General features: G+C 41.4%; 3 protein-coding genes across 4 annotated transcripts; 1 reads left to right on the plus strand and 2 right to left on the minus strand.

The window, feature by feature from the left end:
• The first annotated feature begins 126 nt into the window (after positions 1–126).
• Positions 127–2562, plus strand: iah1 (isoamyl acetate hydrolyzing esterase 1 (putative)). The gene is made up of 6 exons (XM_083999005.1): positions 127–243; positions 371–423; positions 566–717; positions 1115–1276; positions 1724–1845; positions 2220–2562. Exons 1-6 carry the CDS (start codon positions 181–183, stop codon positions 2403–2405), a joined length of 738 nt encoding a protein of 245 aa, XP_083855131.1. The 5' UTR covers positions 127–180; the 3' UTR covers positions 2406–2562.
• Positions 2563–2683: 121 nt separating this feature from the next.
• On the minus strand, positions 2684–15771 carry adam17a (ADAM metallopeptidase domain 17a). Its single transcript, XM_083999003.1, has 19 exons — positions 15559–15771; positions 15094–15226; positions 14397–14530; positions 14011–14099; positions 13492–13678; positions 11762–11892; positions 11557–11643; positions 10772–10897; positions 10154–10298; positions 9693–9784; positions 9115–9267; positions 7998–8197; positions 7750–7853; positions 7467–7601; positions 7019–7146; positions 6832–6910; positions 6584–6672; positions 6371–6430; positions 2684–4353 (listed from the first exon to the last, which is right to left on the minus strand). Exons 1-19 carry the CDS (start codon positions 15662–15664, stop codon positions 3919–3921), a joined length of 2613 nt encoding a protein of 870 aa, XP_083855129.1. The 5' UTR covers positions 15665–15771; the 3' UTR covers positions 2684–3918.
• A 901-nt stretch (positions 15772–16672) lies between these two features.
• Positions 16673–26121, minus strand: LOC311006072 (14-3-3 protein beta/alpha-1-like). 2 transcript variants are annotated; one of them, XM_083998724.1, is made up of 6 exons: positions 26012–26121; positions 25029–25470; positions 20471–20594; positions 18883–19046; positions 18696–18791; positions 16673–17749 (listed from the first exon to the last, which is right to left on the minus strand). In XM_083998724.1, exons 2-6 carry the CDS (start codon positions 25320–25322, stop codon positions 17672–17674), a joined length of 756 nt encoding a protein of 251 aa, XP_083854850.1. In that variant the 5' UTR covers positions 25323–25470; positions 26012–26121; the 3' UTR covers positions 16673–17671. The 2 variants fall into 2 exon arrangements, with proteins under 2 accessions (XP_083854850.1, XP_083854851.1); XM_083998725.1 differs by lacking the exon at positions 26012–26121 and adding an exon at positions 25618–25907.
• Positions 26122–26620: the final 499 nt, after the last annotated feature.

The raw sequence follows: 26620 nt of genomic DNA on the forward strand, positions 1-26620 counted from the left end.
TTTATGCATTATTTTAATTTTGAATGTCAAAAGTTATGCACATTAATTATTTTGTTGATTTTAATCATTTAACCAAAATCATGGTGTAAAGACTTTTATTGTGAAGTCTGGGTTTGGCTCCTCCATAACAGGAAGTTCCGTAAACACGGTGTCAGGTGTTTACGGTTTAGCAGCTTCATCATGTCTAAGTTCAAAACTGTCACTTGGCCTAAAGTGATTTTATTCGGCGACTCCATCACACAGGTGGGTTCATTCAAATTATATATTTTTATAATCGAGAATATTTTGCATTTTGCCTTGCAACCTGCTACATGCCCAGCTAGCATGTTAGCTTCAGATTGAAATGAAGAAATCACTTCTTTGGTTTCAGTTTTCATTTCAACCCAACGGGTGGGGTGCAGACATTGCCGACAAATTAGCAAGGTAAGCAATTCCCATAACAAGGGTATGGGACGGTGATTTTATATTTTGCATGCAAGTCAGGCTGGCAACCAAACCAAAGTTACTTCTGTTGTCCAATATTTGAAGATGCTATAAAACAAAATATATGTTTTTTTCCCTTCAGAAAGTGCGATGTTGTAAACAGAGGACTATCTGGCTACAACTCCAGATGGGCCAAGATTGTTCTTCCTCGCCTGATCAACAGCCAGAGCTCAGCAGAAAGCAACATCGCTGCTGTCACAGTCTTCTTTGGAGCCAACGACTGTTCACTGGAAGGTGCAGTCTGACACCGACACCATCTGTTCTCACAGTTTAACAAGTTCAGTTCAACAATGAAGAAGAGCTTTGCTGCTTCAAGATATCTGCAAATGTAGATCTCTTCTTTCTTTCTTGTTCAAAAGGCCAGTCCTCAGATTTGGCAACACTTAAAATTGTGATATACCAGCTGGCTCAGATGAAGAACAATATCATCAGGAAACATGAACCCATTCAACAACACTCAGCTGCAGGACTACCACTCTAAATGTTTCCAGATGTCACACAACTGTAATTGCAGTCAACTAGATAGTGTGCATCTTCCAGAATCACAGTCACAGTACAGTATCAGAATTTATCATGTGTCTCTATTAATGTTTCTGTACGGGGTTTTGCCCTCTTCTGTCTGTTCCTGAAGATAAAAACCCCCAGCAGCACATCCCTCTGGAGGAGTACTCGGAGAACCTGAAGGAGATCACGCAGCTCCTGGCTTCAGCTGGAGTGTCAGCAGACAAAGTCATCTTCATCACCCCCCCACCCATCCACGAACCAGCCTGGGAGAAGGAGTGCCTTTTGAAAGGTAACACTTTTACAGGACACATTTGAAATTTCCAAATTCCATACTTTTTCCAGACTTCCCAGTAAAAAAATTCAAATTATTTGTAATATTTGAGTAAATAGATGTGCATAATATAAAAAAAAAGCATGCAATTTATCGTTTGTTTTCATTAAAACACCAAATAATTTCCTGGAGATTGTAGCTAGGTACAATAGCGCATACAAAATAATTAACCCAAATAACTTCAGATGAGACCAAACCCAGATAAATATTAAGATTATTATTATTTCCATACAATAGTTTCCATTTTCCATACTTTTCCAGACCTGGAAATGTATAAAATCAAATCCCATACTTTTCCATACTTTACATACTTGCGTAGGAACCCTGCTTTTAAAACCTTCTCCCCCTAGTTAAAAAAAAAAAAGTTCCACACCAGACCTAAGTGACTCTTTGCTTCTCTTCCAGGATCTCCTCTCAATCGCCACTACTCTGTAGCGGGGCAGTACGCGGAGGCCTGTGTGCAGGCTGCTGCTCAGAGTGGCACAGACGTCCTGGACCTCTGGACACTCATGCAGAAAGATGGACAGGTGAGCACAGTGCATCAGTATTGGTCTGCTGCTGCTGCTCCTCTCTGTCAGTAGCTTTAAGGCCTTTTAACATTCAGCCATCTCACAGAAAACATATATCTATCATTTATTTACAGGTAAGGCATCTGAATCAGCAGGAAGATGTTGTCCTGATTCATCATTTTAGATTCTTAGGAAATATTGTATATACTGTAAAAAGGATGATGCACAACTGAATTACCTGCAAATAGATTTGTCTGCCTGACTCTAAACATTAAAACAAATGTTTAGATTCATCATTGGTGACAAAATATGACAATTTGCTGTTTTTTTTTTAAAGAGAAAATACCTAACAATAATTTCCTATATGGATAACTATGCCCTCTGATCCTCAGGACTACACAGCCTACCTGTCTGATGGACTGCATCTCTCAGACAAGGGAAACAAGTTCGTAGCCCAGCACCTGTGGGGGCTGCTGGAGAGACGAGTGGCCGACCTGCCCTTCATCCTGCCTTACTGGGGAGACGTGGACGTCAAGAGCCCTGAGACCAGCCTCCTCTGTGACCAGAGCTCAGGATGAGGGAAAGTAACTCTGGACTGGGCATTTTGTCGAGAGCCTGACACTGGGCTGCATTCTTACTCTGAGACTGTGAAGCAGCTGTGCACTGTGTTGTATTTGCCAGGTATGTTCAATACAAGACCATGTACTAATGCACAATAAAGATTTATATATTTTATTTTATGTGCATAGGAAATGCAAGCAAGAAACTTATTTAAAAAAAAAACTTATGGGTGAATGTTTGAAAACGAAGACAAATGGAGAATACACACATCATTAGAATACAGCATCTGCTCGCTGTGTAACAGTTCACATCCATCCAATAGTGCCTAATATTTGGCTATTGACCTACAGTTAGATATTTATTTTACGGTTTTAATGTGACACAGCAGGCAGTGGTTAGACAGCATCAACTCACATTGGCACAATGACACAAGACTAATTGGAAAAATAACATTTGAGCACCTTAGACAGTATCACTAAAACTTAAAATCAGGATTGTTCAGATTGTTGGTCGACACACAGAATTGTCTTTTTGCACAGAAATAGGTCAGAACAAGTTAGGCACAACAATTGAAAAAGGCACCATGTTGTTTCATACAGGGATCAACCAAACAGAAAAAAATACACAACAAATAAATAACCGACATTTACCTTCCCCTCCCCAAGTTTCCACAGTTGGTCAAAAAGAAAAGGTGTCATGCTATAGAGACCACCACTCCACCACTTACACAGTAAAAGAACCACAGTAAGAACGGATAAAAAAAACTTAATTGAACTCTGGTGATGAGGAGAATACTTCAAGTGCCGCCGAACTTCAGCGTCGGCTGCTTTAGAATATCACACTGAAATGTTTCTTTAGTAGAGCAAACCCATGAGGCTGCACTGCTTCAATGATAAAAACATGGTGCAAAAGTATGTAGGAGTGAAAAGGCAAAGTTGACACTGACATGCTCCTTATGGTCCACAATCAAAGCTGACTTCAGTTAAACAGGACACACTGGCAACACAGCACACAGCCTTGGAATCAATGTGGTCATTTTTTCCTGTCTTTTGTTCTTGAAAAGAAAATTGCACTAACAGAAAAAAACCCGTGTTGCATCTGGGTTGTTATGAAAAAGATAAGTGAAACTCTAGGATGTGTTTAAGGAACCGGCCCTCAGTGGAGTCATTTCAACAGATCTCGGATCTGCCAGGCTTCAACTGGTCGAGGATATGACTGGAAAAAGGCACAGCATCATTTCACACAGGCACAAAAAATGTGAAATCACTCAGCAAACTCTACCCTCTGCAGTCACGGGGATTTGAGACTATTAATGCATCATTTATAAAGTGATTCAATCCAAGTTACAGCTGAGTAATATTCACATCTAGTGTTGCCTGAAACGTTGCACCAAATCTGACTTTTAATTCATAATTTTCTGTCTGTGACTTGTGATAAGAAAAGAAAAAGAAAAAAAAAGAGCTAATGTATTTGCGTGTTCCCTAAAACACATATCAAGTGCACGTACATGTTGGTGCTGGTCGTTAAAGCTCAGCACTCGGTCTCTTTCGTATCAAAGCAGTCCTGCCTCTTGAGGCGCCGCCGGTCCCTGGCTGCCGGGCTCTGATCTGTCAGATCCTCGTAGGAGGATTTCGTAGCCGACGAGCAGGCTCCTGCGGTTGTGAAATCGTCCGACAGGCCCTCCTCTCCCAGGTGAGAGCCGCTGCTGGTGTCCTCCTGGATTGTGGCCATCCGCGGCCCCCCTGCGCTGTCCGGGGTGGGCACGTAGCTCGGGCCGGGGGCCGGGGTACTGCTGCTGCTGCTGCTGCTGCTGGAGCCGGTAGGGCCCCCGACCTGGCTCTGCTGCTGAGACTGCGGGGGCTGGGAGGAGGGCGCGGTCCGGCCGGTGGAGGAGAAGGGAGGCTGATGAGGCTTGACGATGCGCCCGCCGTACGCTGACTCGATGTTGCTCAGCATTTCTTGACTCTGCAAAGCACAGACATATTAGACAGAAGCAACTCACAGCTGTCTGTCTTCGACTGAGGTGAGATTCATTCCCTTTTTACTACACTGTTTAAATGAGACCATCAGATATTTATCCTGATCCTTACAGCTTCACAATGTGACTTGCAGTAGTTTTATATCAATTTCCAATATACTGAAGAATACATTCACTTAATATTTGCTATCTCCGCCCCATTAACATTCACTATTCCCTCAGTAAAAGTGGGAATGAATAAAACCTTTCTCACAGTGGACATTCACTCCAGTCAAGTAGCTGAGTTCAAACTAATATGAATAATGGCTGCAGTCCATTTAAGAGCACCAGGTCCCTGCTATCGTGAATATTTAGCGAACTAGCAGAATTTACTGGTATACCTAAATGGAATTAAGTTGTCATAAACGTTAGTAGTAGGACATGAAAATGTCTGCTGTGAGAAATGTCTACAGAGGAAACGTTTCCTCAGTCTCCACATGTTCCCGATCAAACCACTGGACACAGTGCAGACAGCCATCACAAAGAAAAAGAATGGATTAAAAATGAATAAATAAAAGAAACAATCACCTAATGGACATCAATCACCCTCGTCTTTTTGTGGCTTTGAACAGCAGCAGATGCAAACGTAAAATGTTGACACACACTGCATCCGATTTCACAAAGGACAACACGGTGCAACCTGTTTGGTCCTCGCTCTGTTTGAATACTCCGCAAATGCAATCTTGCTTTCCTGAGGTAATTTCTGATCAGACAATGACTCTGCACTGATGTCTTCTGTGTAAAGGACACATCTGAATAGCTCTAAGTGTGTCTTCTGCACAGTTATATTTAAGTGTTTTAGTTTGAGCCTCTCTCACATTTGTCTCAGATCAGAGACAGGTGAGTTGGAGACGTGCTGCTAGATCAGTGATTACATCAAGGAGTCAGTGACTGCAGGAGTATCCCAAACGTGGGCCACTGACCATGCATCATCATGGACTCAATGGCAACGCATCGCAACACCAAGCCATGGCACACGCACTCACCTATGGCGGGAGCTCTACTACAAACTTCCACCATCTGCTGCAGTTCCAATGAGAACGGAAAAGGGCCAAGTCAAAGAGTGATGGACAGGTCATTTGCAGCTCGAACCCAGCAGAGACAGTGACGGACAACTGACCACCGGTTTGTATTGCTTCAACTTACTGACTGTCGTCCCACCCCTGTATGTTCAGGACTGTGAGCTTATTTACTTGAACTCTTCTGGGAATGATCTTAATACAAAACTTGTCATCAGCTTTGGAAGAAATTGAACGTTAGACAAAAAAACAAAAGAAAGGCATTTCTTCAATGCTCCTTAATTCTTACATCATGTCTTCTAAAAGCATAAGACAAATTATATACGGTACTTGTCCTACCATTTATGTCAATTTTTAGAACATGTTGGAAGGAGATCTGAAGTTTTTTCACTGATTGTTTGATTTAAGTGCTACGTGTTTCTTTCATATTCTGATAAATGTTCAAATCCTGTCTGGTGAGCAGAATCCCATGACAACTTTTTCCAATATATCATTTTTCTAACCCTCATAGTGAAGAAACTGATTGAGAAAATACGTTTCAAGTACCTTTAAAATGAAATAAATAACATTCCAAAAATGACATTAAAAACAAGTCATTTACAGAAGCTATTTTAGTTTTCTCATCTTTCTATATTTAATATAACCATATTGCTTTTTAGCTTTCTTTACCCACTATCAAACACAGCGCATGAAGTATTCCTTGATTATTTCCCTGTGGGCTCACGGCTGCATTGACAAGTTGTTAACACCTAGTTTATAGTGGTGACAGCTCATGTAGAGATCATTAAAGAAGCATCTCATCTTTAACACTAAACCTTCATGCTCCCTTCACTGTTAAAGGTGTCAGTGTTGTCCAAAAGCATTGGGACTGTATTAGTTTGGTTAGTGTGGCAGCAAGGCGAGAGTTCAGGATCATTCATGAGCATTAGACAGAGGAGGAACTTACACTTGGAGGGTAGTAGAAGGCCTTTGTGTTCTCTTCATACTGCTGGTCCAGTCGTTTGTCCTGTAAAGAGAAACACAAACAGGACACAACTGTCAGCACTTGAAGCAAAAGGAGTAAAATCAACCAACTCTAAGTACAATGATAACAATCCAAAACGTTCAAGCAGTTCATGGCAGACTGACGATAACAGGAAGTAGTGAAAGTTTTTCTTACCACACAGTGAACCAGGATACTGAGAGGAATCCAGAAGACGAGGGAAAACACCACGACTGAGCCCACTATGTTATCAGCCAAGAACTTCCCTGATGGAGAGGCAAGACTCAGTTTGTACAGACTTGACTCAGCTACGATCGTCATTAGTTAAAAAACTATATTAAGACCCGTTTCCTCAGGGCTTGTGGAAATGTTAGATAATATTTCACTGCTTAAAATTTAAAAGCAGTGTATTTAAACCAACTTACCAAATGTGTTAATGTCCAGCTTGTCAATAAAATCCCACAACCTTTCGATTACATCCTGCACCTGCTTCATGCACTTTCCCTGTTTAACAAGAGGGTTAAGCAAACAAAAGCAAAATCAGTTAACGTATTGTAACATTCATACACTCACAGTGGTATCAGTCTACAGAGATGACAGTTAGTTACTCACGCCTTCGTCACAGAAGCCCACAGTGCACGGTTTTCCTTTACGAAGGAACAGGAAGTTGCCATCGTCCTGGATGAAGGGAGAGCAGATGCCATCTCTCCTGCAGCAGACTTTACAGGAGTCCTCCGTTTCTGGAAACAGGAGACAAGATCAATGGAAGTCCTTTATTTGGTTTGACATGATAACCTTCACATTGTTCTTCAGAGGAGAGATTAAACGATTCACTCAGACAAGACTCAGTCATTCAGAGATTGCAAAGCACAACAAACTAAAAAAAAAAAAATTGAATTTATTCGACAAATGTATGAAAGTGTTTTATAAAACCAGCAGTTTGGGACTAATTACTCTCTGAGCTGATCACCAGGATCCACAATGTCATTGAGACAATCTACGCAAAGCTTTTATATGTCAGAGGCTCTGGCACATGTTGAGACAACTGAACATATTTTACCGTTGCAGGCACAGGATTGAAGGTTTTGCATGGCCTCACAGAAAGGGTTGCACTCTCCGTTGTGACAGCGGCCATTGTCAACACACACCGTGTCATCAACCGCATTTTCAGGAGGTGGACATTCACTGCTGTTGCCTAAAATGACAAAGAAAGATGGCAAAGAGACAGAGTTTTTCACAGCTTTTTACTGTTTATGATCAATACAACCGGTGGCAGATGTCAGAGCAAACAGCCTTGCTGTGACCGGTGCAGTACTTGTATTTGACCAGCAGGTGGTGCTCACCTGTGCAGGAGGACAGGCCTTTACAGGTAGCACTGATGGGTTCCTGACATCTGACTCCCGCCTGCTCAAACTTGCAGCCTCTACAGCAAGGGCTGTTTCTGTCACTGTGGAGACACATGTGGATTCATCTGCGTGACTAACTAATACCCAAGACTTAGTTAGTCGACATATATGTCGACTAATTTGATGTTTAAGTGTGGATTTACACTTGATGGTTGTGTTAATACATTTTCTTTTGGGTCTCATACCTGCATTGTGCATTGACTCTGAACTTGCAGTCAGCTGAACAGCAGGGGTCATCGTTGAGGTGGAGCAGCCCGGGGTCGCACTGTTCCCCTTCCTCCACTCTGGAGTTCCCACATACCTTACTGTTCCTCTCCTTGAAGCACATTGGCGCCTTGAAACGTAACGTCTTTCCTACGGAGATCTTGCTGCAGTTGGAGAAACGCTTTGGGCGGGAAGGAGAAGTAGACAGAGGTTAGACATGAGCTGGGAGTGGAAGCTTTCTGCTCAGCTATGAAAGCTGATGGTGAGAATGATACGTTTCTTTGTAACAGCTCTGAAGAACTGCATGGATAAAATGGTACAGTGAAACAATTGTGTTTCTGGAAAAGAGCACTGAGTGCACCACGGGTGAATTTACAGCCATATAAATGGTGCCATTGTCTTTGCATGAATTTTAATTGATTCACACTGGGTTCAAAATCTACTTGTCTATCTATTAATCTGTTACATATATATTTCAAGAGTTCCCACTGTGCAGAACAAGTCACACCTGTTAATCAGAAGCATTTTTCCATCTTAAAAGGCTGCAAAAGTCAAATGCATATGAGCGGCTGAGGCCAAAAGCGGAGGAGGTACAGTACATTTACTGTCTGTCATTATAATGAAAAGCAACTGTGACTCACATTTATCTAACACACTGCCGAAGCAACCCATTTAGAGATGGCATTCACACCTCACATTACACTTTGCGTCAACTCAATGTGTTGTCTTAACTGAGGCTACATGTACACTAATATGTTTTGATTTTCAAATGGTGTTTGGAAATGAAACTGGAGCAGCACGTCATCTACTCTGCAGTATATTGCTCAGTTCCAGGAAAGTGTTAAGAGAAGGACAAATTGGGAAATATGCATCTTGAATGATGAGACCCAATCAGGAAGTGAACACAGGTGTTTCCATGTTGTCTTCAAATGTCTTCATTTTTCCCCATCAGGACTAAAATGCAACCCTGGAGGTGCATTTAGGGGCTGAAAATGTCCAGTGTATTTTAAAACCCCAGAAATATTAGTGTGGATGTAGCAAGACTGCATCCTATGAAGTTAAATATATCTTTTGAAATGTTTTTGTTGTTGTCTTCACCTTGTTGTTAACATGGTCCCCGCTCACAGCAATGGGGTACATGACAAACTTCCCCCCATGGTCGTCACTGGGAGCACAGAAAGGGATGTTGTCTGGGTCGTGCTCCGCTCCAAAGTTATGGCCCAACTCATGAGTAGTCACCAGATCTGCTTCCTGTTGGAACAGAGACACTTGCTTACAACCAGAGCTATGATCAGTGAAGATGAAATAACACAAAACTAAATGTATATCAAGCAGCTTTGCACATACTGATTTCACTTTCACTTTCAACATTTATTATCATAAAAACTGGATTATACGGTGGTAAAGCCCCAGATTCAAAAAAGTCCTCCCAACTGAAATGACTGATGAAGTGTAATACTGTGGCGTCGACTGTGCAACACGCTGATACTTGAGGTGTGAAAACTATAGCAGGTTTAACATCATTACTCATATCACCCGCACAAAAAGGTGCGTCTGCTCTACTTACGCTTTCAACTTGGCTGAGTGACACGTTGCATAACATCCTGGCTGAAACTGTGTGCACCCAGTAATGAAATTAGTCAAAGATGATGATAGAGAAATGGAGTAAAACTGACCTTTGTCAGGATGGTTTTGCCATAGTTCTTGGTGCTGGTCAAGCCTGTGTTGAGGTAACTGGGCTTCTTGGCAGAGTGAGATGGGTAGTAAGCTACAAAATGGCACAATTAAAGAAAGATGTCAGTAATAGTTCTGCTTTGCAAAAAGCCTGAGCTACCCAACATGCAGTTTTCTCTTTGAATGTCATGGCCTTTGCTCGACTTTCTTGCCCTTCCTGGCAACTCCCAGATCAGTATTCACATGTCTGTTCAACTACTTTCACTTCCTATGACTTTAGGTTGCAGAAATAGAGGTGGTTTCTAAAGTGTGACACACTCAAGCAGCAAAACAGAGCAAGGTGACTTTGTAAAATATATCACGGATGTTGTAAAGCAGGTGCTGTGCGCCATGGAGGCTTTTCTATGCATGTACTACTTAACTTGTGACTAGAGCATTGTGCCGCTTAGGGCTGTGTCCTTACGTTTGGGGCAGAGGCCACCCAGGGCCTGAGCTTTGGAGGGGGCGACGTAGGCCAGCCCCAGTGTGCCCTCATCAAAGTCCTGGTAGGTGAATAAGTGAGCCAGACACACAGTGGAGGCGTTGCCAGCTATGTCTGAGCTGAATTGCTGAGAGACACAAGAACAAAACAAATGATATGGACAAGATATTAAGCTTTGGAAATGAAAATATTTGTAACATTATCTTTCAAATCCTGAATAACTTAAATTTCACTTAAGAGCGCAATGATCATCACACAAACTGCAGATAAAATTGTATTTGAGATTAAACCATCTGATAACAGAAGGTTGATACAGTTTTTTTTTTAATTTAATGATCCCTTACATTTATTATCAAATAATTTTGGCCAGTATTTGTATAAGAGTGAAAGATTGCCTCCAACACTTCCTACTATTTATCAACCAACATAGAGGCACTGAATATATCTGTGATAAACTTGTATTGGGTGAATGTACAGAGTATTTTATACATTTGTATAAACGGATAAAATGTCCTCACTTTATTTCCCAGCCTCCACTCCCTTTCATGTACCTCCTGCTGTCTGCTTCTACTTTACTCTGTCTCTGACTCATCCTCCTACCTCCAGAAGTTTCTTCACATCCCAGACCTCTTTCCCCCTCACAGGACTGTCCTTCATGTTATAGTGGACCCAGTGGGTGCCTGCTAGTTCAGGGGGACGCTCTGTAGGCTCCTTGTTGATGATGATCTGTGAACGGTAATCAAGGATTTTAATTCCTCACGTGTTATCACAGGATAATACAATTTTAATGAAAGGATTTTATCAAATCTTATTCAAACAAATCATCATTTCGCTGAGCACATGTTTCTCAAATGACTAATGAATTACAATAAACTATAACATAGGCTGTTAAAAGTGGCCTAAACACAAACCTATAATAACATACATTTTAAAAGGATCATGTGACCCAGCCAGTTAGTATCATATTTTTTTTCCCAAAGATATGGGGAAAATTTCAAAAGCAGCTCATTACAAGATTTCCTTGACTTTGGGGGTGAAGAAACATTCAATACAACTCTGAGGAGCTAAATGAATGCATATCTTCTCAGTGAGAAAACCCGCGACTCATCGTATGACAAACAGTGTCTCCATTCATTCCCAAAGCCCGTGGAACAAATTAAATTACCCCGCAAGGCACACACAAAAGCTTTCAGTTCCTCCTACAAATGCAGTTCTCAAACACCACTGAGGGGTTGTGTTATTCTCAGTTTCACTTCCGGGAGTGACACGATGTAAAACAAAGCCATCGTGCTGCTGGGAGCAGTGATGTCTGATGTTTCAGTGCTACTAATTGCTCAACGAGTGAGATGTCAACCACATGACAACACACAGTCAGCCACTCGTACCTGATGGATCTGAACCCCATAGCCTTTGAACTCATCATCCCAGGTTGTGTTCCTATAAATGTCATCAACTCGATCAATCAGCTCAATCTAAAGTGAGAAATGAAAAAAAAGAAGAATCACATACCAAGGTGATGAAATATATAAAACCTTAACATGTGTTTTTTCTCAACTGAATTTTGCATGAAGGAAAGTCAGAAAGTCAGACCAGGTAGTTGAGAGTGACGCTCTCTTGTCCGCGGCCCATGTGTCTAAAGAATCGGTAATCAGCGACCAGCAGGAGGGGACAGGTATTCTTCTTGTGGTCGTGGACATATCTTTTGTCTCTGCGATGAAACTCTACAAGAAAGAAGCAGGGATAAAGTAAAGAAAAGCATGGATTCAGGATTACATCAAATATGAACCATATGGGTGAGTGTTTGAGTGAATTCTTGAGTTATGACTAAAAACACATTCTGTGTGATCACAGTCTGAGCTTTGACCACCAAAATGAAAACAGTTCGTCCTGAAGTTCATGTAAATGTTAGCGATAAATTTGAAGCGCCCTCATTCTATTACTGGGACGTTGCATTCATGAGAACAGGATGGATGGACAATGTGAAAACATATTGCTTCTGGCCATACTGTAGCTGTCCCCAGAGCGACGGCATTATAAAAAGCACAAACTATCACACAGCATCACATGCATTGCCATATTAACAGTCACGGGTAATCTTACATAAAGACACATACATAAGGACATCAAGAAGTTAAAACAATGAGGCCATGCTCCAGTATCCCGTCGTTAATTGCCCTCATTTTCACATTTAGCAACATGTCTTCTTTTTTGTTTGCAAATGAACTGATTTAACTTTGTTCTTAAAACCAGAATTAAACTATCATTTATCTTGAAGGAAGGCTCCTGAGTGTATAATACTATGTTTGAATGAGGGCGTCTGTATATTTTGGCCTCAAGATCAGGTCACCTTAAGCAGATTTCACTCATAAATTGTGATGTGTTGTTGGTTCAGGTGTCCAGCTAGAGGTTAAATCTTTACAAACTATGATGTAATTGAGATAAATCAACCATGGGAATAATATGAATAATTATCGCAGCTCTAATTCCAACGTCATTATACCAGCTCCAGAGCAGGCTATTAAATGCTAATAGTGATATAATATTATCATAAAATATACAAAGAACACTTGCAAATTCAACAAGGAGCTCTGGAGAAATTGCCTCAAATCATACTACATCTCTCTTTGAACATACAGTAGCTGAGGAATATGAGCACAACAGGAAGACATTACATCACACTGTGCACTTGGCTCTCCACTGTTCAGAAGCGTGGGTGTGCACGGCTCTGGCTTCCACAACAAGCAGTGGGAGACCAGTGACGAGTCAGAGTCATCTGATTGGGCAGCGGAGCCTCCATGAATTTTAATGCCTCCTCCATAAGAACCTTCACCTCGCCTCATCTCCCCAACGAGTGCTTTCAACCCAGAAGCTAGTGAGAGGTGTTTTAGATATCTCCTCTGGCACATTACCACTGTTATATGCTTTACATTTCCAATGCAGCACAAAAGAAATCAAAAGGCAGTTGGTTTTTACATAATACCCACTTGTCAGTAGTGTGTATGTGCATAATATATAGGCTAGGTTTTACAGATAAGAAGGCTTTTATTAAAGTGATTGTTAAAGTATCTAACACCCACCTCCTTTGTGTCACTACTACAGCCTCCTCCTTCCTTCTCTCCACCTTAAACATTTGTTATCCTCCCACTCTACCTACTCGTTACCATCCACAAACCGGAGCAAAGAGCCAAGGCTGCAACAGATTTTGTGATCTCAAAGCTTCATATATTTACACTTCATTACCACTACATGGGCACAAACGTGAACAAATCTGCAAGACTAGTCTCCGCCCCCACCGAGGTATAATAGACAGCAGAGCTCACCTTTTTGCTGGTTCACCTCCTGTGCACCCCGGTCTGTCCTCGCAGTTTGTGGCAGCAGGTCAACGTCCTCTGCGTGGACGTAGCCACACACTTTTGGAGAGACGACGCGACTCAGGTTCTTGATGTCGTCGGAGCGATAAACCAGCAACCTGCCGTCAGCTGGGGAATCTGTAAACCTCCAAAGGGGCTGCGCAGCCAAAAACACAGGGGTGGTATTAGAGAGCAGAGAGAGACACACGGAGGAGAGAGGTTTAGAGAAAAAAGATGGCAACAAAAAGGAAAAAGGAAGATATGGACATGAAGACCTAAATGAAAGAACAACAAGAGAAAACACGCCAGTATATCCATAGCAAAGATATCCCAGATGAATATAAGGAATATGGCATTTAAACATGTGGAATATACAAGATATCTCTTTTTCAAAAATGCTTGGAGGCAAAATCAAGTTAATTGACTTAATGAACAGCAGTGTGGTCTCTTTGATTTTGACTGAGACTGTGAATTTACAGCACTCCTTACCTCCACATTGTACTCCGTTTCATCAGTTAAAATGTGAGCAGAAAACTCGTTTCCGTCTATGTGAGCTTGAACACGTGAATTCTCCTCTCCTGCAAACACAACACAAATCACTTGCAATTACAAAAAGATGCAAATGTACAGCTCAAACCCTGTAATCTATTATTAATCTATGTGTCAGTCAGTGTCATTTTAACAAAGCATCACCAGCTAAACATTAGTTGTTGCTGATATTTAGCAAGTAATGATAATTGTTTATTCAAAAAACATCATATTATGGTCTTTAAAATCAAATCAAACTTTCCCTCTGAGCTTTACTTGTTTTGTATATACAAGCTAAGGCACTTGGAAAATGGGGGAATTCATAATCATATCAGTCATCAACTCACCAACAACATGTCCAGTAAAGTAATTCTGAAGTTGAATATCATAGTTTTCTTCTCTCCCATGTTTATCAACAAACACAGCTTTGACACTGTCAGTGAAAAGGTCTGTGTTGGTGGTTAAGTAAAGCTTGAATTGCCTGAAATCAGAAAATAGAGAAAACAGCTTTATAACACTGTGAATTCATATTCAATTTTGATTCAATTCAATATTCATTTTGATTTATTTTTAGAATAATAGGATAAATACACCGAATCACACATGTTTTAGATATTCAAAGTTCACTTGACTTTTTTCAAGCTGTCTTGATACAATGCAAGCATGCCAGTATGTACAGTTAGTACATTAACAGGTGGAGTCAACAAATGTGTGACTCTAGTATAGAGGATTGTCGTCAATATCCCTAGTCTAAGTTCTGTGCGAATACCAAAGATCAAGCTGGGAAATTACAGTGCATACATAATATTAGGGATATCAGACTACCAGTAACTAGGAGTATGCATCTCTTATGGGCCCAACCCATGGCAATACAGGATCCATTAAGTTTTTTTGAGCCAAATAAGGGCAGAATTGTTTCAAAACGGCTTTAAATTATGAGTCTGTCGTTTAAAACGTGTCCCTACCATGCAGCATGCAAAGATCACAATAACAGTAATCAGAAGCAGGCTTAATCCAGAGGTGTGGGAGGTGCTGGTGTTGTACCTGTGCAGGGCTGAGAAGCTGACCAGCCGCTCCAGGTGGGACTGGGTGTGGACGTCTCTCTTCCGTACAGAGTGTAGTTGGAGGTCTGACGCTGGCAGCACCTCAAAGTCTGACAGGACGGAGCTCAGAGCATCTGGAAGACACACAGGCGAGCAAGGAGAAACTGAGACTGATCATTTCAAATCAAACACGGTCAAAGACAGTCCACACCCCGGTGCTAACAACAATCTGCCTCCTCCTCACCTGGGATGGTTCAGATTTAAGTTATAGCAGCAAGCCTGGACTGAGTGGTTAAATGATTTAAACACAATTGATAAATAGCTGTATCGTTTAACACAGTAAAATAAATCTACTTAAGCAATAACAGCTCACATCAATCCTCGTTTACGCCTTTTATTATCCCGGTGACAGTTAACGTTACATTCAGGCTAGCGTTAGCTTAGTTTAGCTTGGTAGATTACTCACCAAACTCCGGGTTTTCTTCGTGACTGTCCTCAGTGGTAACTCTGGATTTTATAGCACCGTTGACCCAGCAAGGAGCCAGAAAGGCAATTAGCAGTATCTTCATCATCTTTCAGGCAGGTCAGACAGCTATTGTACTACTGTCATGGTCCCAAGTTTCCTCAGTTAGTCTGGACTGCTATCGGTGGCTAAGCTAAGCTACCCGGAAGTGCACCCAGTGGAAAACATCCGCTCCAGCGTCAGCGCCAGACTGTTTATAAAAAGATGTGAGTATGTCCTGCCCTCTGATATAAAAGTGGAGGGTTAATGTAAAAAGCAAAAACTACCAATTATTGAGATATTTTAATATACAGTATTATTAACAATGCCATTATTATAATTAATTTATTATTCAAGTAACAGTACAAAATACTTAATTGGCAGGAAAATGGCCACTGTCAGATTTTCTATTTTGCCTTTTTTGTACTCTGCACCTGCCCTCGCTGGTGTGATGTGCGTGTCTACTCTGGTTTGTTCACTGTCAGATTTGTATATTATTATTTCTTAAGGGTTTGTGTTATTTGCACGTTAAACAAATTATGCTAATATATTTATATGTGCTATTTATAAATGTACTAATCTAGTTAGTTACCATGACACCTCTATGGTCCTTTTCAAAGGCATATTCATCTGCTGTAAACTCATAATCTTCCGTATAATTATAAATGAATAACAGTGTTGTAATGTGAAATGTAGAGGTGGAGTATACATTACAAAATGAAGATACAAATACTAGTGGGGACACTATTTGAGTAAATATATCTAGCTTCTTGATTATGTATGTGTCTTATCTGAGACAAAGACAATGACACGTGAACATGTTTTCATTTTTTCCCCTTTTCTTTTTTTTTTTACCTTCGATAATCTAAGTAGCTACTGCTCTGAACTGTCCCACTTGTAATTATAGTTGATTACCAACAGTGTCTCTCAGAGAAACATGACTGACTCGTGACATGGAGTTTAATTTAAAAAAAAATTTCATTCCTGTTTAAAGTTGAGAGAACCATTTCAATATCACGTAAAGCACATTTTTTGCAATCATAAAAGTTACAAATACACAGACAAACTTGTATTTGGTTTATAAAATGTTTTATTCATGTTAACATAGCTGATACATAGGGTTTCAAACATTTCCACAAGGCTTTTGGGGACTACAATTGAATGAATAGCAAAACAATAGTGGTCCAAATCTCTAATGACAATCACTGGACAGACTAACAAATCACCCTCTTGTAGGATGTGTACAAACCTGCATTGAAAATTACTAAACTTGACACTTGGACTTGTGTGTGGTACAGCAATTGTTCCCATTCCAGTGTAATATCTCAAGAGACATGCATGACAGAATTGTCTTCTTCCCATTAAAAAGGTCCCTGCATTTGGTCAGACAAACAAGCACCACCTTCCCCCCCCGACCCGCAGACATGCTTCAGTGATAGAGTGGCATCATAACCAGGGCAGAAAGTGAGGATTTCACCAATGGGCATTACTTGGCTGTATTATAGTATTTGTTGCCAGTGTGTTCAGTGCACTGGCTTTCCCTGCAGTGTGAAAATTAGTTTGAAGCTGGACTTCAGCTGCTGTAACCGTACCACGTAACTGTTGAGATAGACACACTAAAAGAAAAAGTATGGGGGAAGCTAGTTTTTATATCTAACATTTCTTATTGGGGGGGGGACAAATCCAAACCCTCTCAATTGATGGGATTTAGGCTTACAGTTGTTCAAAGATGGGATTAATTTTTTTTCCTGCCTCTAAATTGAGCTAGGAGTCTGATACCATTGTCAAGCTATCAATCACTTTTCTACAGCTGAAACTGCACACATGGGAAGGCCAGGACAAACACAAACCAGAAGAATGGAGGGTTTCTCTTTTCACCAGTTGTCCAAATCTGCATTGTGAAAAGATTGATTTTTCTTTTTCTTTTAAATTTATTTCCTTACACAACTCTTTTCAGCAATGGGTTTCATTGGTAGAATGTTTGAGTGGAGCAATAAGGAATGAAGGATGTGTAAAAAGTTTTTTTTTTCCTTTTGTCATTTTTGGAGATGACCCCGACACAGAGGGCTTGTGTGTTTTAGTTCTCATTCTCATTCCCGCCCTCTCCTGCTTCTCCGCCTTCGCCCTCCTCGGGAGCGTTGTCCGATGTCCATAACTGGAAAGAGAAACAATTTCAGCTTTCATTCATGCATGTATGTATTCATAATCCTTATGCAGTGCTTTGTAGAGGAAGTGGCAGCGGTTACACATTTGAGCTTTATTAGAAATGTCTCTGAACATCTGTATGTCTCAGGCTTTTGGACAGCTAGAGGCTGATTCATCCTGACTCATCCTTTCAGGTCATGGGATTTCTTCAAAGATGTCTAAATTATGACCTCGTCGTCATTCAATTGACAGTAAACAAATGACTTACTTATTTCAAACTAATCCTTGGTCAGATCAGATTTTATATGGCTTTCTTGCAATCGGTTGGCTACATTACGCTATAATTGGCCACATGCTCCCTTCACTTTCTGTCTGTACAACAGAGTACAACACCATATCTGTGCTGCAGCATATATGCCGTGGCTACAGCTCATCTGATCTTTATGTCAGTGTCAGGTTCTTATGTCACATCAAACGTGATTTATGTCTGTTAAATCTCTCAACATAATTGAATTATGTTCTTATTAAGGTCATTTCACAACACTATAAAGATGCAGGAAGCTTCAATAGAAGCAACAGCGGAAAAAAAATCTGTCTAATGAAGCATATGTTACTGGACACTGAACTTGCCATATATGGAGCAAATCTTGTTCTAAATACCTTTTTTATTACACAGTCCATACTTTTATGTGGTCTTTTCAAATCCTCCAGGAATGACAAATACTACCGTAGCCTCCTACACCTAGAATCATACATGGTCTGTTGATTTAATTTTTAATTTTTTAACTGACAGGCCATTTGAAAGTGTGTACTTTTATCCCGATCTTGCCATTTGAAATGCATCTTGCTCGACGGCAGGACTGAGCATCATGTTGTATGACTTTAGTTTAAAGCATGAAACACATAAAACCGCACTCTAGTGATCATCTTTGTGTCATGTGGAGCCGAACACTCACTGTCAGGTTGTCTCTGAGGAGCTGCATGATAAGAGTGCTGTCTTTGTAGGACTCCTCATTTAGCTGGTCGAGCTCTGCAATGGCATCATCGAACGCCTGCAATAAGCAGAGGAAAATGTTAACACTTGGAGCGCACCACAGACACTTAAGTGACAGTTTTTTTTTTTTTTTTTTTAAGTATGCAGACCTTTTTGGCCAGCTCGCAGGCTTTTTCTGGGGAGTTGAGGATCTCATAGAAGAAGACGGAGAAGTTAAGCGCCAAGCCCAGGCGGATGGGATGTGTGGGATCCATCTCAGTCTTGCTGATGTCAAATGCTTCCTGGTACGCTTGTTGTGAGTTTTCAATGGTCTCTGTAGGAAGAGGAAGGAATCAAAAACATATATTAGTCAATGTATATTTAAGTGGAAATATTTAATTTGACCAAAATCTGTTCAAGTTTGATGCTGTAGAGACAAAAAGACATAAAAAATAAATAAAATATGAGCTGAGTGCAACAGTTCAACCGCATAAAAATCCATGTGTAAAATTTGTGGTTTAAAGGGTGTTATGAATCCGACTGTTCCACAGAGTTGCTGCAGCAGTGGCAAGTAAACCATCTGTGTATTCAGGAGGCATACTGCTGCAGGCCTACAGATAACTGCCAGTGAGACAAATTTTCATTTTCACACTTTGACAGAATTAAACGGCGATATGACATGTTAAACAGTGAGCTTCAGAGGTGCTGGCACATGGATTTTGATACCTTTAGACAGAGCCAGGCGAGACGCTTCCCCTCGTTTAGTTTCGGTGCCAAGCTAGACTAATCAGTGCCAGGCTCAAGCCTTGTATTTACTGCGCATACATAGGAGCGCAATCAATCTTTTCATCTAATTCCCAATGAGAAACTAGTCATTTAAAACCACAAAACTGGTTTTATTCTACATTCTTCTTATTGTCAACAAATCCTATGAAAAGCCAAAACCAACACTGAATTGATCCAACTAAAATCTTTTCCCTTTCTGCCATTAAGCACCACAATTTCTTTCCATTGAAACCGACATGGAGATTAAAGACTTGAATGCTCAGTAACAATCGGTGGTCTTGTGGGCAAGTGCCACAGGCAGAAGGGGAGATGACAGACGGTACTGAGAAACTGACTAACGTATTGTCTTACCACAAAAACTGTTGACAGTAGGAAAAACATAGAACAACTCCACAACCTTTACCATTTCATTTTTCAAATTACACTGTAATGACAGCATGAGGCTGCAAGATAAAGTGACAGTTGGCATACTAAATATAATACAAATCACTCAATGTCATGTTGTGCACATGATGAAAATGTTTTACCCATAAAAACAATATGAATCCCAGTGGATCAAGTGCACACAGGTAGTGGTCATAAGGCATCAGCAGCACGGTGGCCAAGCTTGTGTAACGTATTACATCTTCCCCTGAGGCAAAGCTGCTACCCACTCCTGTTTATGCCCTCCTATGAGACGGGACACTGTGGTCACACGACCGTGACACATCGACCCATTTGACGTCATTTCCAGCTCTTTGCTCCAAGACAAAATCTGACACATTCCCATTCCGAGTGTGAAGGGGCCCAGATTCAAAAAGACAGACGGAGGCTTATTTTAGCCTTTTACATACTAATGAAAAAGACGCCTGGATACCTTAAAGAATCTCGACTACAAAGAGAAGAAAAGCAGTGGCAAAGAAAAAAATTGAACAGAAAGAGAAGAAGAGAAAAACAAAAATGTTTTATCATGAAGAAAAAGCACAAACTCACTTGATTTGTCGTCTCCAGAGGCAACTTCAGCGAGGTATCTATAGTAGTCCCCCTTCATCTTTAGATAGAAGACTTTGCTCTCGGGATTTGTGGAATTTCCAATTAAAAAGTTGTCCAGCAGTTTCTGTGAAGACAAAAATGTTAAAATCAACTTAATTAGGTGAACAGAGGAAATGTTGAACGGTTAAGACTTTTCACAACAATCATTTCAACAGCAAGCACGAAGGGTGGAAATAGCCGCTCTTAACAAAACTGTGTTTACTGTTGCCAACCAAAATTAAGATAAAAAAAAAAAAAACAGATCCCCACTGCGGGGTATTCAGACACTTCACTATTTCATATTTGTGGAGTTGCTGCCATATTCTAAAAATAAATCATTAAAATTAAATTAATTTCCCCCTAATTTTCAGTATGACATGGACAGAAGAACTTGGACTCTTTACTCTTCTGTACTTAGTATGATCATAGTCCAGCCCAGAGTTTTCTTTGGTGTGACTCAACAAGCTTTGCACACCTGGTTTGGAGGATTTTCTGCCATTCTTCTCTGAAGTTTGTCTCACGCTCTACAAGGTTGGGTGGGGGACAACAATGGACATCTATTTTTATGTCTCTCCCGGAGAAGTTCCACTGGGTTCAAATCAGGGCCCTTATTGGGTTGAAAGAGGACATACAGAGCCACGGCTGTACAGTCTTGACTGTCTGTGTCTCTATGGTCACTGTTATGTTGGAAACCGAACCTTCAGCCCAGCTTGAAGGCCTGAGCTCTGTGGACCAGGTTTTTCATTCAACAATATCTTTCTACTTTGCCATATTAAGATTTCCGTAAACCCTGACCACACACTTCATCCCTGCCACTATAAAGACAAAACCACTGCATGATGCTGCCCCCACTTTTGGGAAGGTAGAGGGCATTTGATGAGCAGTGTGTGGATTCCTTCAAATCTGATGCTAATAATACCCGAGATTTAACAGTATCGTCTTGGTTTAATGAGACCAGAGTTTGTTTGTTTTTTCTGCAAACTTTTACTGATGATCTGAAGTGTTGCAGTGATGGCTGTCTTTCTGGAAGTTTCCCTTCACACAGGATGTCTGGATCTCAGCCAGAATGGCTACAGTACCAAGGCCCTTCTCCCCTGACAGCTCAGTCTAGCCAGGTGGCCAGCTCAAAGACGAGTCCTGGGTGTTCTGCTGGTTTTCTCTTCCACCTCGTGGCTCGATGTTTGCTTGGATATGCATTGTTAACTGTGACATCTTACATAAATATGTGTGTGTGTGTGTGTTTCAAAATAATAACTGAATTTATGAAGTGGATTCATGTTAAGGTCTACAAAACATCTTCAACATGCAAGCACCCAAGTTAAATCTCAAATGTCATAGCAAAGGGTCTGAATCCTTATATTGGTGTGATGTTTCAGTTTTACCTTCGTTAGAAATTTTCTCTAATTTTTAAATTTTGTTTTTGCTTTGTCATCATGAGGTAGAGACTGTAGATCGAGGGTGCAACATGAGAAAATGTAAAACAACTCGAGGGGTCTGGATACTCTGCTGATGCACTGTAGGTGGGGCTCACCCATCAGGAGAGTGGCATTAGCTTCCATCCACCAGAGAGCACTACTTTCTTTGCTGTTCATAGCCGCTCAGCTCAATGATTAATGAGTACATTTGTGCTCTATCAGGAGTCACGTACATGCGCTCGCCCAGTGTCATTTAGAGGAAACATTTTGCTCTGTGTCAGTTTCCAATAAAGTCGCCTCAAACTGTCCGCAACCAGGCCAGCCCTCTAGTGTATCCCCAGCTGTCTTCTGCCCCAGATTCCACTATCTTTTCACGAGCACTCCCCCATGTTCGCACTGTATAGCATGTCTCACTGCTGACATGAGTCTTATTGCCGATTTTAAAAGACTTTGCATCATTCTTTTACTCCCTTGTGAAATTCACTCACAAATGTTCCATTAGTAGCGTCTAAGGAAAGATACAAGCAACGCCTGCATTGTGTCATTATTCCCAATAATTAACCATAGAACTCAAAAACTGGCTGAGCTTGGAACGTGTAAATGTATTTATGTATATTAAAAAAAAAAAAAAAAAAGGAAAGCTCTTTTTGTGGCAGGTTAAATATTTGTAACCACCTGGTCTACAAAGTACACAACTGGATGAACATGACAACTAGGACAATTTAAGGTCAAATATTCAACTGGCTCCTTTTCAATTACATCACTCATTTTTTAACTGAAATAAATATTATATAGCAGAACAGTGGGAATGAATACTTTAACCAACCAACCAACCAACCAACCATTATAACCAAATTTGTGTTTCAATACAAAGGCATGGTGCAGCTTTCAGGGACTGTTCACTCTAAAATCTACAAACAGTAGCTACAGAATTTTAATAATATACCGTAGCTACCAAATTAGTAATAGCAGTAAATTGTAGTGGTAATGTAGAAAAACACAAGACAAATTGCATCCTGTGATTACACTCTAGGCCAAGTCATCCGTCTCTCAGTGGACATGAGAAGATTACTCGGGCTAATCTGTGTCAGTGAAACCAAGGCTTATGTTCAAGTTAACCGATTTAGAGAGCAGATTAATCATTTCACCCAGAATGAAAATGCTCTGTAACACCTCCAAAGCCCTAATGACTGATCCTGACTCAGAAGCAATACAGTGTTAAGAGAAGGTATAAAACATCCTCTTTGTCTTTGACTTACATAATTGTGAGTCAAAAAGAGAGAGAGGGAGAAAAGAGCTTTTCTCTCCCAAACCTGGGAGAGAGACGCTGCTCTTGTCCGAGCCAAACCCACCCCAGCAGCCACTCCCCAGTCATTTACTGACACAAAGATTGGCTCAGCCGCTACACGTGCATGTCTCAAGTGCTGAGCATTCCTCTTTCACTGCGTGCTCTGCACAATAGACAAGAAGAGGAGTAGCCTTGCTCCCAGTGCGTTCACACAAAGCTCTGATTTCAGATACCAGTGCTCATACGAAAGCACGAATAGCGTAGTGGATGAAAGCCTGACTGGTTGTGAAGACACGAGTGCCTTTACAAATCCATCGGGAACTGATAATATACTTTCCAAACGTGAAGTACTGTAATCCCTGGTTATCAATTTAATTAGCACTGACTGTAAGGTGGCTCTAGCTTTTTGTTCCCCCTCTACTCAGCAAATGTACTATAAAGGTGCCCGCAATAATTACATGTGTCGGCTGACACCCTGTCTGATTTACAAGCTCTACATGCACATCCTGTGAGGAAACCAAACATCCCCAATGCCTCTGCTACCAAACAACCACCCTGCTTCCACCTGAGATGCAAGTCTATCTGCTTTCACCGTGTACTGTGCAGGAAATCAAGAAAGAAGGGTACCAGAGCGAGACTGCTCGTCTACTGCGGTCTCTGCTCTTCTGCCTATGTGGGTACAAGTCAAGGCATGAAGACTGACACACCCTCAGTCAACACTTACTAGCACAGATACTGAAAGCTGAGTCACAGCCATGCAAGCGCACCATCCCAGGAACACCCATGGGAAGCTGGTGCAAAGTGATTGGCCCCAACAGCTTTTCCAGTGCATTTTAAAGACAGCACCACGGGGAAATTATCTCGATCTTACAGCTAAGCTTCCACACAGATCTCCTCTAATCCACTATGAAGGCAGGCTGGAAATAATGTAAAGCACCAATCTGTGCTGTTGCATTAGATAAAACAAGAGGTGAAAGCATACACCCCCCTTTCCCCTTCCATTGTTCCAGTAAAGCTTAGCCTGAAATGTCCAGAGTAATGTCCGAGTAGAAATTTAGTTAAACCATCAAGTGTGGTTTTATCAGTGATGTGTACAAACTGTGCTTAGTACGAGTCGTTTATGCATGTAAATTCTTGCACTTGGCTAACCACATTAGGCTTCTATCTGCCAGATGGGGCTGCATGGATACGGAATAAAGCACAGCTTTACACAACACAGAGCATACAGCTTATCTTTCCTGTGTGCGGCCTGAGTTCCCTCTCCACCCAGTCAAGACACACCTTGCTGCTGGAGTCATTTTGACCTTTTGTCAGTTCACGCCCTCACAAGGTTTCAAGCCCATTGTTCTAATTTCAGATTCCCAAAAGGCAGGAACAGTGGGAGGACTACATAATACTTCCTTGTCCCTCTCCGCCTGTAGAGGCCATATTTATACAACAGAGGAGCTCACAGGAAACAAGGAAGATGCCATTTGACACAGATTACTGGACTAAAATAATCACGTCACTATGGATTTTGTGTGCACACGTTCACCACTTCAATTGTGCAAATGGCATCTTTCCGCTTTCTTTAAGTGCAATAGTCCACTAAGCTAAAAAGCACTAAACGATGCCGCTAATATAATAAAAAATGGAAAACCAAGACTGAGGAAGAATTATAGAAACCACAATTAAGTTATAGCCATCCCCAATACATTTTTTTGTTAAAATAATTCAACAAACATAGCTCTGCTTGTAGAGTGCTTTCTATTTCGCATCCATGCAGCAGATTTAAGAATAAAATCAAGGTAAAAAAAAAAAAAAAAAGACACCTTACCAAAACGTTGTTGCAGATATCCTGCAGCTCCTTCTCCACCTTCTCCCGGTACTCCTTGACCAGCTGCTGCTTCTTCTCGCACCCCTCGGTCTTCAGTCCGATGCTGGACATCACCCTCCATGCGGACCGCCTCGCCCCAACCACGTTTTTGTAGGCGACGGACAGCAGGTTCCTCTCCTCGTTTGACAGCTCGCCACCCTTCTCCGTTACCTCCTTCATGCAATCTGCCATGTCGTCGTAGCGCTCAGCCTGCTCCGCCAGCTTGGCCTTCTGAATAAGATCCGTCCTATCCATAGTTTTTTTTAATATATATTTGAGGGGGACTGAGAAATCAGAAATCCGGGGGAGGGGGTGTGTGTGTGTGACAGTCAGGGACTGCTGAGTAGATGAATAGCTGCAGCAAAGGGATCGACGATGTTATTCCCCACAGTAACGTTACAAGCTGCGGAAAAAGGAGACAATAAAATGAACAGATGTTAATATGACTGTAAGTTATGCAACTGAAAGGCAACATAATTATCCGATCGTCCTCAGAGCATAAAAAGACATGCAACCTATCTGGGTACAAAAAAAAAAAAAAAAAAAAAACCTTAAACGAAAGAAAAACCTATCACATTATTATCCTGACAAATTCACCAGCTCGGTTTAACTACAACATCCAGCGACTGAATAGCTCCCAACCTGTGGTGTCTAACAGCGAACAAACGCTATGTGAGCGGAGGCTGCTGGCTGTGAGCATCGGAAGCAGAGATCTGCTGGCAAACCCGCCACAAAGCTGTCTGCTCTGCTGCAGGCAGCTAGCGGGTTAGCCACAGCTAGCTGCCGTTAGCTCCAACGGCCACTCCTTTCAATACAAAATGTCACGTTATCGTTACCCGTACAAAACACTACACCAACCGCAGTCCGTTAGTTTAGCGACTGCTTTGCGTCAATACGTTTAAAGATAGGGTAAGAAATAGTAAAAAATACTCATCGTTTCTGACCTACTGAGGTCCGAATTTGCTCCACAAATTGATCCGATTTGACAGATCAGTCAGAAAGGCAAAGAACGGCAGTAGCGGCGAAAATCCAACTGTGCGTGCTGAAATAGGGGCGGCTCTTCTGGATGTCGTCCGTCCAATGGTAAATCGTCATCTCACGTGATCGACAGGAAAGTTCAGTTGTGCGGACCAATGGCTGCGTAGCGCGGGGGAAGGGGGCGGGCCTACAGAAGTAGTTTGACAGACTGGAACGCTGCAGCGGCTGGGGCCACGGGGTTTCCTCCAATTAGAGCAAGGGATGAAGACGTCATCGCATTGCCATGGTGATGCTCATCCAATCACTCCCTGCATTCACACGCTGTAGGCTCTGTAGGCGGGTGTGGCACTGTCTCCCCTTTACTTAGTCAGACAATTTATCTCTCCTCTTTTGAAGTTTTTATCTGCTGATATTTTATATTTTTCTTATTGTCAACAAATCTCATGGAAATACTCCAACTAACAATGTTCTGGTAACACTAAGATTTCCTGTACAGCTGAAGGGTAAGAAGCTTACTTATCTGTGTCATACCTGCATTGTCCCAGAACTGTGAAACAAAACGTGAAAATTGGTAG

The sequence above is a fragment of the Trachurus trachurus genome (genome assembly GCF_905171665.1).
Source record: "Trachurus trachurus genome assembly, chromosome: 22".
Taxonomy (NCBI): Eukaryota; Metazoa; Chordata; class Actinopteri; order Carangiformes; family Carangidae; genus Trachurus; species Trachurus trachurus.

Excerpts from the sequence above, each read along its gene's own strand:
- iah1 (XM_083999005.1), top strand. The coding sequence starts at position 181 with ATGTCTAAGTTCAAAACTGTCACTTGGCCTAAAGTGATTTTATTCGGC. Across the intron at positions 244-370 it reads TCGGCGACTCCATCACACAG|TTTTCATTTCAACCCAACGG; the intron begins GTGGGTTCATTC and ends CTTTGGTTTCAG. Across the intron at positions 1,846-2,219 it reads TCATGCAGAAAGATGGACAG|GACTACACAGCCTACCTGTC; the intron begins GTGAGCACAGTG and ends TCTGATCCTCAG.
- LOC311006072 (XM_083998724.1), bottom strand. The coding sequence starts at position 25,322 with ATGGATAGGACGGATCTTATTCAGAAGGCCAAGCTGGCGGAGCAGGCT. Across the intron at positions 20,595-25,028 it reads ATATCTGCAACAACGTTTTG|AAACTGCTGGACAACTTTTT; the intron begins GTAAGGTGTCTT and ends TTGTCTTCACAG. Across the intron at positions 18,792-18,882 it reads CCTGCGAGCTGGCCAAAAAG|GCGTTCGATGATGCCATTGC; the intron begins GTCTGCATACTT and ends TGCTTATTGCAG.
- adam17a (XM_083999003.1), bottom strand. The coding sequence starts at position 15,664 with ATGATGAAGATACTGCTAATTGCCTTTCTGGCTCCTTGCTGGGTCAAC. Across the intron at positions 11,893-13,491 it reads GGAGGTGAACCAGCAAAAAG|AGTTTCATCGCAGAGACAAA; the intron begins GTGAGCTCTGCT and ends TCTTTCTTGTAG. Across the intron at positions 6,911-7,018 it reads TGGGCTTCTGTGACGAAGGC|GGAAAGTGCATGAAGCAGGT; the intron begins GTGAGTAACTAA and ends CTTGTTAAACAG.